At 42.1% G+C, this 12,946-nt stretch overlaps 1 protein-coding gene across 2 annotated transcripts in view; it reads right to left on the bottom strand.

Moving 5' to 3' along the window:
- The window catches only part of DIAPH3 (diaphanous related formin 3), a 1,718,568-nt gene that overhangs the window by 1,442,043 nt on the left and 263,579 nt on the right, over positions 1–12,946 (bottom strand). For both annotated transcript variants that reach the window (XM_053707945.1, XM_053707946.1), the window contains exon 3: positions 10,380–10,550. In XM_053707945.1, the coding sequence (XP_053563920.1) occupies positions 10,380–10,550 (171 nt within the window). The remainder of the gene's footprint in view (positions 1–10,379; positions 10,551–12,946) is intronic.

The raw sequence follows: 12,946 nt of genomic DNA, 5'->3' as shown, positions 1-12,946 counted from the left end.
AAAGATAAAGTGAAGACTGATCTAGTAGAATGAGCTGTGATTCTCTGAGGCGGGGCTGACCCGACTCCAAATAAGCCTGATTAATCAAAAGCTTTAACCAAGATGCCAAGGAAATATCAGAAGCTTTCTGACCTTTCCTAGAACCAGAAAAAACATCAAATAGACTGGAAGTCTTCCTGAAATCTTTAGTAGTTTCAACATAATATTTCAAAGCTCTAACATCCAAAGAATGTAAGGCTCTCTCCAAAGAATTCTTAGGATTAGGACACAGAGGGAACAACAATTTCCCTATTAATGTTATTAGAATTTACAACCTTAGGAAGAAATTCAAATGAAGTCTGCAAAACCGCTTTATCCTGATGGAAAATCAGAAAAGGAGACTCACAAGAAAGAGCAGATAATTCGGAAACTCTTCTAGCAGAAGAGCCAAAAGGAACAACACTTTCCAAGAAAGTAGTTTAATATCCAAAGAATGCATAGGCTCAAAAGGAGGAGCCTGTAAAGCCTTAAAAACCAAATTAAGACTCCAAGGAGGAGAGATTGATTTAATGACAGGCTTGATACGGACCAAAGCCTGTATAAAACAGTGACTATCAGGAAGCTTAGCAATCTTTCTGTGAAATAAAACAGAAAGAGCAGGGATTTGTCCCTTCAAGGAACTTGCAGACAAATCTTTATCCAAAAATTCCTGAAGAAACTATAAAATAAAAAAGTCTTCAAAACTCAATAATAAATCTTCCTAGAAACAGATTTGCGAGCCTGTAACATAGTATTAATCACTGAGTCAGAGAAACCTCTATGACTAAGCACTATGAATTCAATTTCCATGCCTACAAATTTAAAGCTTTGAGATCCTGATGGATAAAAGGTCTGGTCTTAAAGGAAATGGCCAAGGTTGGTAACTAGACATCCTAACAAGATCTGCATACCAAAACCTGTGAGGCCATGCTGGTACTACCAGAAACACAAACAATTGTTTCATGATGATCTTGGAGATCACTCTTGGAAGAAGAACTAGAGGTGTGAAAATATAAGCAGGTTGGTAAAACAAAAGAATTGCTAACGCATCCATCGACTCCGCATGAGGATCCATGGAACTGAAAAAGTACTTGGGAAGTTTCTTGTTTAGATGTGAAGCCATCAGATCTATTTCTGGAAGACCCCACATCTGAACAATCTTAAAAAAAACACATCTGGATGGAGAGACCACTCCCCCGGATGTAACTTCTGAGGGTTGAGATAATCCGCTTCCCAATTGACTATACCTGGGATATGTACCGCAGAAATTAGACAAGAGCTGGATTCCGGCCCAAGAAAGTATCCAAGATACTTCTTTCATAGGTAGGGGACTGTGAGTCCCACCCTGATGATTGACATGCCACAGTTGTGATATTGTCTGTCTGAAAACAAATAAATGATTCTCTCTTCAAAAGAGGCCAAACCTGAAAAGCCCTGAAAATAACACGGAGTTCTAAAATATTAATTGGTAACGTCGCCTCTTGAGGTTCCCAAACTCTTTGTGCTGTCAGAGATCCCCAGACAGCTCCCTAACCTGAAAGACTTGCGTCCGTTGAGATCACAGTCCAGGTTAGACGAACAAAAGAGGACCCTTGAACTAAACGATGGTGGTCTAACCACCAAGACAGAGAGAGTCAAACGTTGGGATTTAAGGATATTGACGGTGATATCCTTGTATAATCCCTGCATCACTGATCCAGCATACAAAGCTGAAGAGGTCTTAAATGAAAACAAGCAAAGAGAATGATCGAGAATGAAGCTTTTGACAAGTTGAAACCAATTCCGTCTCTTCCCTGTTAGAGACAGAGTCATGAACACTGAATTTATCTGGAAACCTAAAAAGGTGACCCTTGTCTGAGGATTCAAGGAACTTTCAGGTAAATTGATCCTCCAACCATGTCTTTGAAGAAACAATACTTGTTGATTTGTGTGAGATTCGGCAGAATTTAAAGGCTAAGCTAGTACCAAGATATCATCCAAATAAGGAACAACGCAATACCCTGTTCTCTGAATACAGAGGACACCAAGTACCTTTGAGAAAAAACTTGGAGCTGTCGCTAGGCCAAATGTAAATGCGACAAATTGGTAATGCTTGTCTAGAAAAGAGAATCTTAAAAAACGATAGTGGTCTGGATGAATCGGAATATGAAGATATGCATCCTGTAAGTCTATCATGGACATATAATGACCTTGCTGTGAACAAAAGGCAGAATAGTCCTTATAGTTACCATTTGAAAGCAGGCACTCTTACAAAAAGATTAAAACTTTCAGATCCAGAACTGGCCTGAATAAATTTTCTCTCTTTGGAACAATGAATAGATTTGAATAAAACCCCAGACCCTGTTCCTGAAACGGAACTAGTATGATTACCCCTGAAAGCTCCGGATCTGAAACACACTTCAGAAAAGCCTGAGCCTTCACTGGATTTACTGGGACGTGTGAGAGAAAAAAATCTTCTCACAGGAGGTCTTACTCTGAATCCTATTTGAATCCACCGATTTTGGACAGAATCTGTCCAAATGTTTTTGAAAAAAATTTCAATCTGCCCCCCACCAGCTGAGCTAAAATGAGGGCCGCTCCTTCATGCAGACTTGGGGGCTAGCTTTGGTTTCTTAAAGGGCTTGGATCAGACAGTACTGAGGTGTCCTATCTGACCTCTGGAATAAATCCGATATTGAAAACTGACAAAGAACTCTCCTGCCGATCGAGTAAACACAGGAGATGTCGGAACAGACAAGACAACGTTCCGCTTAGAAGTGTGCAAGCGGAAGAGTTGAAGTCACATGATTAGCCGATAAGAAATTGTGCAGCAAAAATAAAAGTGCACGTTTCTGTAAACTGTCAGATTTCAGTATCAGTGCTTTTCTCTCTTTCGCTTTGTAAATCAGTCCCACAACAATCCATATTTAAATAAATTTTCCAGTACATGAGCCACAGAATAAAAACGAACAATAAGGGTCTTCCTTTATACACATAACAAAAAGATTAACCCCTTAGTCTTCAGTTACATACCCTGCCTATGAATAACCTATATAAAAAGGATTAATATGTCCCAAATAAAATTTGCAGCTAGATCTTCTTCAAGTGCAAGTCTCCAAGACCTAGAAGACAAAAGCACTTCAATCCAGCTGTTAGGCAGGACAACAGCTTACAAGGTGTGAAAGGACACATACTCCTCACAGAGACCTGTAGAAAAAGAAAGAACAGAGTAACCAACTTTGGCTTTCTATGACTTGGGCAGCAAATGTGGAAACCAAGCAAGGACCACCTTACCACTTCCTAACTGCTTAAAAGCCACCACTACTCTTACTCAAGAGATTGATGTGGACACAGCTAAACCCAAATACTTGCTTGAAGCGAAAATTACCCAGAAAGGGAAAATATCTTCAGACACCGAACTTCACCTCCTCCATTGACAAAGGCAAAGAGAATGACTGGGGGTTATGGGGAAGGGAAGTGACACTTAACAGCTTTGCTGTGGTGCTTTTTTCCTCCTCCTGCTGGCCAGGAGTGAATATCCCACTAGTAATTGGAATGACGTTGTGGACTCTCCATGTCTTATGAAAAATGTCACAAAATTATTAACGTGAGGATTGCCTTTTTCTTTCCTAACATTCACTATCCATTTAATTTTAATTACCTGTTCAAAATAAAGTTGTGTTCTTGTCTACACACCAGCTACATAAGATGCTTATATGATATATACAGTACACTAAAAGCAAGTGATAGAAACATTTGCAAAGTAAGTTATAGTCTATTTGTTAGGGATGCACCGAAATTTCGGCCGCAGAAACGTTTCGGCCGAAAATGACCTTTTTGGCTATTTCATTTTTCGGTTATTTTGTCTGTTATTTTCGGTAAAATTGTTGTGTAGCATGTTTCAAATTTGATGCTAGCCTAGAGCTGCTGTTTAAGTTCATTACTTGACTTACTGTTTTGCATATGAGTTTTCTATGACTATACTTTATTTGGATAATTGGTAAAAAACAAACAAAAAAACTGTTAAATCTCATTCTGTTACATAGAACTAAATAAAGAATAATACAGTATATTGATATTTAATAATGTTTTAAATAGGGATGCACCGAAATTTTGGTCGCAGAAACATTTTGGCCCGAAAATGGTACTATCATTTTTTGCCTGTTTTTTTTTCTTGGTAAAATTATTATATTATTGTTTTAAGATATTTTTGTCCAATTTTAGTGTGTTACTTTCAATAAAAGTGTGGGCTTTTTTTTATTGGCTTGAAGGTTTTCAATTCAGATTCATTATTAAAATAGTCTAATTATGCAAAAAAAAAAAAAAAAAACCTAAAAAAAAAAAATATTTGAAAAAACAGAATTTATGTTTACCTGATAAATTACTTTCTCCAACGGTGTGTCCGGTCCACGGCGTCATCCTTACTTGTGGGATATTCTCTTCCCCAACAGGAAATGGCAAAGAGCCCAGCAAAGCTGGTCACATGATCCCTCCTAGGCTCCGCCTACCCCAGTCATTCGACCGACGTTAAGGAGGAATATTTGCATAGGAGAAACCATATGGTACCGTGGTGACTGTAGTTAAAGAAAATAAATTATCAGACCTGATTAAAAAAACCAGGGCGGGCCGTGGACCGGACACACCGTTGGAGAAAGTAATTTATCAGGTAAACATAAATTCTGTTTTCTCCAACATAGGTGTGTCCGGTCCACGGCGTCATCCTTACTTGTGGGAACCAATACCAAAGCTTTAGGACACGGATGAAGGGAGGGAGCAAATCAGGTCACCTAAATGGAAGGCACCACGGCTTGCAAAACCTTTCTCCCAAAAATAGCCTCAGAAGAAGCAAAAGTATCAAACTTGTAAAATTTGGTAAAAGTGTGCAGTGAAGACCAAGTCGCTGCCCTACATATCTGATCAACAGAAGCCTCGTTCTTGAAGGCCCATGTGGAAGCCACAGCCCTAGTGGAATGAGCTGTGATTCTTTCGGGAGGCTGCCGTCCGGCAGTCTCGTAAGCCAATCTGATGATGCTTTTAATCCAAAAAGAGAGAGAGGTAGAAGTTGCTTTTTGACCTCTCCGTTTACCGGAATAAACAACAAACAAGGAAGATGTTTGTCTAAAATCCTTTGTAGCATCTAAATAGAATTTTAGAGCGCGAACAACATCCAAATTGTGCAACAAACGTTCCTTCTTTGAAACTGGTTTCGGACATAGAGAAGGTACGATAATCTCCTGGTTAATGTTTTTGTTAGAAACAACTTTTGGAAGAAAACCAGGTTTAGTACGTAAAACCACCTTATCTGCATGGAACACCAGATAAGGAGGAGAACACTGCAGAGCAGATAATTCTGAAACTCTTCTAGCAGAAGAAATTGCAACTAAAAACAAAACTTTCCAAGATAATAACTTAATATCAACGGAATGCAAGGGTTCAAACGGAACCCCCTGAAGAACTGAAAGAACTAAATTGAGACTCCAAGGAGGAGTCAAAGGTTTGTAAACAGGCTTAATTCTAACCAGAGCCTGAACAAAGGCTTGAACATCTGGCACAGCGGCCAGCTTTTTGTGAAGTAACACAGACAAGGCAGAAATCTGTCCCTTCAGGGAACTTGCAGATAATCCTTTTTCCAATCCTTCTTGAAGGAAGGATAGAATCCTAGGAATCTTAACCTTGTCCCAAGGGAATCCTTTAGATTCACACCAACAGATATATTTTTTCCAAATTTTGTGGTAAATCTTTCTAGTTACAGGCTTTCTGGCCTGAACAAGAGTATCGATAACAGAATCTGAGAACCCTCGCTTCGATAAGATCAAGCGTTCAATCTCCAAGCAGTCAGCTGGAGTGAAACCAGATTCGGATGTTCGAACGGACCCTGAACAAGAAGGTCTCGTCTCAAAGGTAGCTTCCAAGGAGGAGCCGATGACATATTCACCAGATCTGCATACCAAGTCCTGCGTGGCCACGCAGGAGCTATCAAGATCACCGACGCCCTCTCCTGATTGATCCTGGCTACCAGCCTGGGGATGAGAGGAAACGGCGGGAACACATAAGCTAGTTTGAAGGTCCAAGGTGCTACTAGTGCATCCACTAGAGCCGCCTTGGGATCCCTGGATCTGGACCCGTAGCAAGGAACTTTGAAGTTCTGACGAGAGGCCATCAGATCCATGTCTGGAATGCCCCACAGCTGAGTGACTTGGGCAAAGATTTCCGGATGGAGTTCCCACTCCCCCGGATGCAATGTCTGACGACTCAGAAAATCCGCTTCCCAATTTTCCACTCCTGGGATGTGGATAGCAGACAGGTGGCAGGAGTGAGACTCCGCCCATAGAATGATTTTGGTCACTTCTTCCATCGCCAGGGAACTCCTTGTTCCCCCCTGATGGTTGATGTACGCAACAGTTGTCATGTTGTCTGATTGAAACCGTATGAACTTGGCCCTCGCTAGCTGAGGCCAAGCCTTGAGAGCATTGAATATCGCTCTCAGTTCCAGAATATTTATCGGTAGAAGAGATTCTTCCCGAGACCAAAGACCCTGAGCTTTCAGGGATCCCCAGACCGCGCCCCAGCCCATCAGACTGGCGTCGGTCGTGACAATGACCCACTCTGGTCTGCGGAATGTCATCCCTCGTGACAGGTTGTCCAGGGACAGCCACCAACGGAGTGAGTCTCTGGTCTTCTGATTTACTTGTATCTTCGGAGACAAGTCTGTATAGTCCCCATTCCACTGACTGAGCATGCACAGTTGTAATGGTCTTAGATGAATGCGTGCAAAAGGAACTATGTCCATTGCCGCTACCATCAACCCGATCACTTCCATGCACTGAGCTATGGAAGGAAGAGGAACGGAATGAAGTATCCGACAAGAGTCTAGAAGTTTTGTTTTTCTGGCCTCTGTCAGAAAAATCCTCATTTCTAAGGAGTCTATTATTGTTCCCAAGAAGGGAACCCTTGTTGACGGAGATAGAGAACTCTTTTCCACGTTCACTTTCCATCCGTGAGATCTGAGAAAGGCCAGGACAATGTCCGTGTGAGCCTTTGCTTGAGGAAGGGACGACGCTTGAATCAGAATGTCGTCCAAGTAAGGTACTACAGCAATGTCCCTTGGTCTTAGCACAGCTAGAAGGGACCCTAGTACCTTTGTGAAAATCCTTGGAGCAGTGGCTAATCCGAAAGGAAGCGCCACGAACTGGTAATGTTTGTCCAGGAATGCGAACCTCAGGAACCGATGATGTTCCTTGTGGATAGGAATATGTAGATACGCATCCTTTAAATCCACCGTGGTCATGAATTGACCTTCCTGGATGGAAGGAAGAATAGTTCGAATGGTTTCCATCTTGAACGATGGAACCTTGAGAAACTTGTTTAGGATCTTGAGATCTAAGATTGGTCTGAACGTTCCCTCTTTTTTGGGAACTATAAACAGATTGGAGTAGAACCCCATCCCTTGTTCTCTTAATGGAACGGGATGAATTACTCCCATTTTTAACAGGTCTTCTACACAATGTAAGAATGCCTGTCTTTTTATGTGGTCTGAAGACAACTGAGACCTGTGGAACCTCCCCCTTGGGGGAAGTCCCTTGAACTCCAGAAGATAACCTTGGGAGACTATCTCTAGCGCCCAAGGATCCAGAACATCTCTTGTCCAAGCCTGAGCGAAGAGAGAGAGTCTGCCCCCCACCAGATCCGGTCCCGGATCGGGGGCCAACATTTCATGCTGTCTTGGTAGCAGTGGCAGGTTTCTTGGCCTGCTTTCCCTTGTTCCAGCCTTGCATTGGTCTCCAAGCTGGCTTGGCTTGAGAAGTATTACCCTCTTGCTTAGAGGACGTAGCACCTTGGGCTGGTCCGTTTCTACGAAAGGGACGAAAATTAGGTTTATTTTTTGCCTTGAAAGGCCGATCCTGAGGAAGGGCGTGGCCCTTACCCCCAGTGATATCCGAGATAATCTCTTTCAAGTCAGGGCCAAACAGCGTTTTCCCCTTGAAAGGAATGTTAAGTAGCTTGTTCTTGGAAGACGCATCAGCCGACCAAGATTTCAACCAAAGCGCTCTGCGCGCCACAATAGCAAACCCAGAATTCTTAGCCGCTAACCTAGCCAATTGCAAAGTGGCGTCTAGGGTGAAAGAATTAGCCAATTTGAGAGCATTGATTCTGTCCATAATCTCCTCATAAGGAGGAGAATCACTGTCGACCGCCTTTATCAGCTCATCGAACCAGAAACATGCGGCTGTAGCGACAGGGACAATGCATGAAATTGGTTGTAGAAGGTAACCCTGCTGAACAAACATCTTTTTAAGCAAACCTTCTAATTTTTTATCCATAGGATCTTTGAAAGCACAACTATCCTCTATGGGTATAGTGGTGCGTTTGTTTAAAGTGGAAACCGCTCCCTCGACCTTGGGGACTGTCTGCCATAAGTCCTTTCTGGGGTCGACCATAGGAAACAATTTTTTAAATATGGGGGGAGGGACGAAAGGAATACCGGGCCTTTCCCATTCTTTATTAACAATGTCCGCCACCCGCTTGGGTATAGGAAAAGCTTCTGGGAGCCCCGGCACCTCTAGGAACTTGTCCATTTTACATAGTTTCTCTGGGATGACCAACTTGTCACAATCATCCAGAGTGGATAATACCTCCTTAAGCAGAATGCGGAGATGTTCCAACTTAAATTTAAATGCAATCACATCAGGTTCAGCTTGTTGAGAAATGTTCCCTGAATCAGTAATTTCTCCCTCAGACAAAACCTCCCTGGCCCCATCAGACTGAGTTAGAGGCCCTTCAGAAATATTAATATCAGCGTCGTCATGCTCTTCAGTATCTAAAACAGAGCAGTCGCGCTTACGCTGATAAGTGTTCATTTTGGCTAAAATGTTTTTGACAGAATTATCCATTACAGCCGTTAATTGTTGCATAGTAAGGAGTATTGGCGCGCTAGATGTACTAGGGGCCTCCTGAGTGGGCAAGACTCGTGTAGACGAAGGAGGGAATGATGCAGTACCATGCTTACTCCCCTCACTTGAGGAATCATCTTGGGCATCATTGTCATTGTCACATAAATCACATTTATTTAAATGAATAGGAATTCTGGCTTCCCCACATTCAGAACACAGTCTATCTGGTAGTTCAGACATGTTAAACAGGCATAAACTTGATAACAAAGTACAAAAAACGTTTTAAAATAAAACCGTTACTGTCACTTTAAATTTTAAACTGAACACACTTTTTTACTGCAAATGCGAAAAAACATGAAGGAATTGTTCAAAATTCACCAAATTTTCACCACAGTGTCTTAAAGCCTTAAAAATATTGCACACCAAATTTGGAAGCTTTAACCCTTAAAATAACGGAACCGGAGCAGTTTTGAACTTTAACCCCTTTACAGTCCCTGGTATCTGCTTTGCTGAGACCCAACCAAGCCCCAAGGGGAATACGATACCAAATGACGCCTTCAGAAAGTCTTTTCTAAGTATCAGAGCTCCTCTCACATGCGACTGCATGCCATGCCTCTCAAAAACAAGTGCGCAACACCGGCGCGAAAATGAGACTCTGCCTATGCTTTGGGAAAGCCCCTAAAGAATAAGGTGTCTAAAACAGTGCCTGCCGATATTATTATATCAAAATACCCAGATAAAATGATTCCTCAAGGCTAAATATGTGTTAATAATCAATCGATTTAGCCCAAAAAAAGTCTACAGTCTTAATAAGCCCTTGTGAAGCCCTTATTTACAATCGTAATAAACATGGCTTACCGGATCCCAGAGGGAAAATGACAGCTTCCAGCATTACATCGTCTTGTTAGAATGTGTCATACCTCAAGCAGCAAGAGACTGCTCACTGTTCCCCCAACTGAAGTTAATTGCTCTCAACAGTCCTGTGTGGAACAGCCATGGATTTTAGTGACGGTTGCTAAAATCATTTTCCTCATACAAACAGAAATCTTCATCTCTTTTCTGTTTCTGAGTAAATAGTACATACCAGCACTATTTCAAAATAACAAACTCTTGATTGAATAATAAAAACTACAGTTAAACACTAAAAAAACTCTAAGCCATCTCCGTGGAGATGTTGCCTGTACAACGGCAAAGAGAATGACTGGGGTAGGCGGAGCCTAGGAGGGATCATGTGACCAGCTTTGCTGGGCTCTTTGCCATTTCCTGTTGGGGAAGAGAATATCCCACAAGTAAGGATGACGCCGTGGACCGGACACACCTATGTTGGAGAAAAGACATTTTCAGTTTTCGGCCAAGTGCATCCTGGATTTTCAGGTTCGGTTTCGGTCCAGAATTTCCATTTCGGTGCATCACTACTATTTGTCACCCGATTGTGTGTTTATTTTTCCTCTATACAAATTAAACGAAAGTCATATAAGAAAATGTTCTTACCATCATTTTCTCAAACAAAGATAATACATCTTTGTCAGACAGATGCTTGGAAGGATAATCTTCAGCTTCTGAAGTTGACCATTCCGTGCTAGAATATGTACTTTTTATGTAATGCATATAAGGTCTTTCTTTTTTACTTCCAGGAATTCTGATGCTAGCAAATCGATCCAACTGAAAAACAAAAAATATTTAGTAAATTGTCACATGTCAAAACAAAAATGTCCAAAATCTAAAAAAAAAAAAAAAAACAGAATTTATGCTTATCTGATAAATTTCTCTCTCTTGTGAAGTATCGAGTCCACGGATTCATCCATACTTGTGGGATATTCTCCTTCCCAACAGGAAGTGGCAGAGAGAGCACCCACAGCAGAGCTGTCTATATAGCTCCTCTCTTAGCTCCACCCCCCAGTCATTCGACCGAAGGCTAGGAAGAAAAAGGAGAAACTATAGGGTGCAGAGGTGACTGAAGTTTTTTTTTAAAAAATATACTACCGGTCTTAAAACATACAGGGCGGGCCGTGGACTTGATACATCACAAGAGAAAGTAATTTATCAGGTAAGCATAAATTCTGTTTTCTCTTGTAAGATGTATCGAGTCCAAGGATTCATCCATACTTGTGGGATACCAATACCAAAGCTTTAGGACACGGATGAAGGGAGGGACAAGACAGGTACCTTAAACGGAAGGCACCACTGCTTGTACAACCTTTCTCCCAAAAATAGCCTCCGAAGAAGCAAAAGTATCAAATTTGGAAAATTTGGAAAAAGTATGAAGCGAAGACCAAGTTGACGCATTACAAATCTGTTCAACAGAAGCCTCATTTTTAAAAACCCATGTGGAAGCCACTGCTCTAATAGAATGAGCAGTAATTCTTTCAGGAGGCTGCTGGCCAGCAGTCTCATAAGCCATACGGATGACACTTTTCAGCCAAAAAGAAAAAAGGTAGCCGTAGCCTTTTGACCTCTCTGCTTACCAGAATAGACAACAAACAATGAAGATGTTTGACGGAAATCTTTGGTTGCTTGTAAGTAGAACTTTGAAGCACGAACCACATCAAGATTGTGCAACAGACGTTACTTCTTTGAAGAAGGATTAGGACACAGCGAAGGAACAACAATTTCCTGATTGATATTCCTATTAGAAACAACCTTAGGAAGGAAGCCAGGTTTGGTACCTAAAACCACCTTATCTGCATGGAAAACAAGATAAGGTGAGTCACACTGTAAAGCAGAAAACTCCGAAACTCTTCGAGCCGAAGAGATAGCTACTAACAACAAAACTTTCCAAGATAGAAGCTTAATTTCTATGGAATGCATAGGTTCAAATGGAACCCCTTGAAGAACTTTAAGAACCAAGTTTAGGCTCCATGGCGGAGCAACAGGTTTAAATACAGGCTTGATCCTGACCAAGGCCTGACTAAATGCTTGAACGACTGGAACATCTGCCAGACGTTTGTGTAAAAGAATAGATAAAGCAGATATTTGTCCCTTTAAGGAACTAGCTAATAATCCCTTCTCCAATCCTTTTTGGAGAAAGGACAAAATCCTAATCTTACTCCATGAGTAACCCTTGGATTCACACCAACAAAGATATTTGCGCCAAATCTTATAATAGATTTTCCTGGTAACAGGCTTTCTAGCTTGAATCAGGGTATCAATGACCGACTCAGAGAAACCACGCTTTGATAGAATCAAGCGTTCAATCTCCAAGCAGTCAGACGAAGAAATTAGATTTGGATGCTTGAACGGACCTTGGATTAGAAGGTCCTGCCTCACTGGCACAGTCCACGGTGGAACAGATGACATGTCCACCAGGTCTGCATACCAAGTCCTGCGTGGCTACGCAGGCGCTATCAGAATCACCGAAGCTCTCTCCTGCTTGATTCTGGCAACCAGACGTGGGAGGAGAGGAAACAGTGGAAATACATAAGCCAGATTGAAGGACCAGGGCACTGCTAGAGCATCTATCAGTACCGCCTGGGGATCCCGGGGCCTGGACCCGTAACGAGGAAGTTTAGCGTTCTGTCAGGACGCCATCAGATCCAATTCTGGTGTGCTCCATAGCTGAGTCAGCTGGGCAAATACTTCTGGATGGAGCTCCACCTCCCCCGGATGAAAAGTCTGACTTAGGAAATCCGCCTCCCAGTTCTCTACCCCTGGGATATGGATTGCTGAGAGATGGCAAGAGTGATCCTCCGCCCATCGGATTATTTTGGTTACCTCCATCGCTAGAGCACTCCGTGTTCCTCCTTGATGATTGATATAGGCTACAGTCGTCATGTTGTCCGACTGAAATATGATTAATTTGGCCGCAGCTAGCTGAGGCCACGCCTGAAGAGATTTGAATATCGTTCTCAGTTCTACAATGTTTATTGGGAGGAGAGATTCCTCCCTAGACCATAAGCCCTGTGCTTTCAGGGATTTCCAGATTGCACCCCAGCCTAGCAGGCTGGCATCTGTCATTACTATGAGCCAATTTGGCCTGCTGAAACACATTCCCTGAGACAGGTGGTCCTGAGACAACAACCAGAGAAGAAAATCTCTGGTCTCTTGGTCCAGATGAAGTT

Source organism: Bombina bombina, chromosome 3 (assembly GCF_027579735.1).
Source record: "Bombina bombina isolate aBomBom1 chromosome 3, aBomBom1.pri, whole genome shotgun sequence".
Lineage (NCBI taxonomy): Eukaryota > Metazoa > Chordata > Amphibia > Anura > Bombinatoridae > Bombina > Bombina bombina.
The sequence above is the reverse complement of the archived record's forward strand: the minus strand, read 5'-3'. Positions and strand labels throughout refer to the sequence as shown.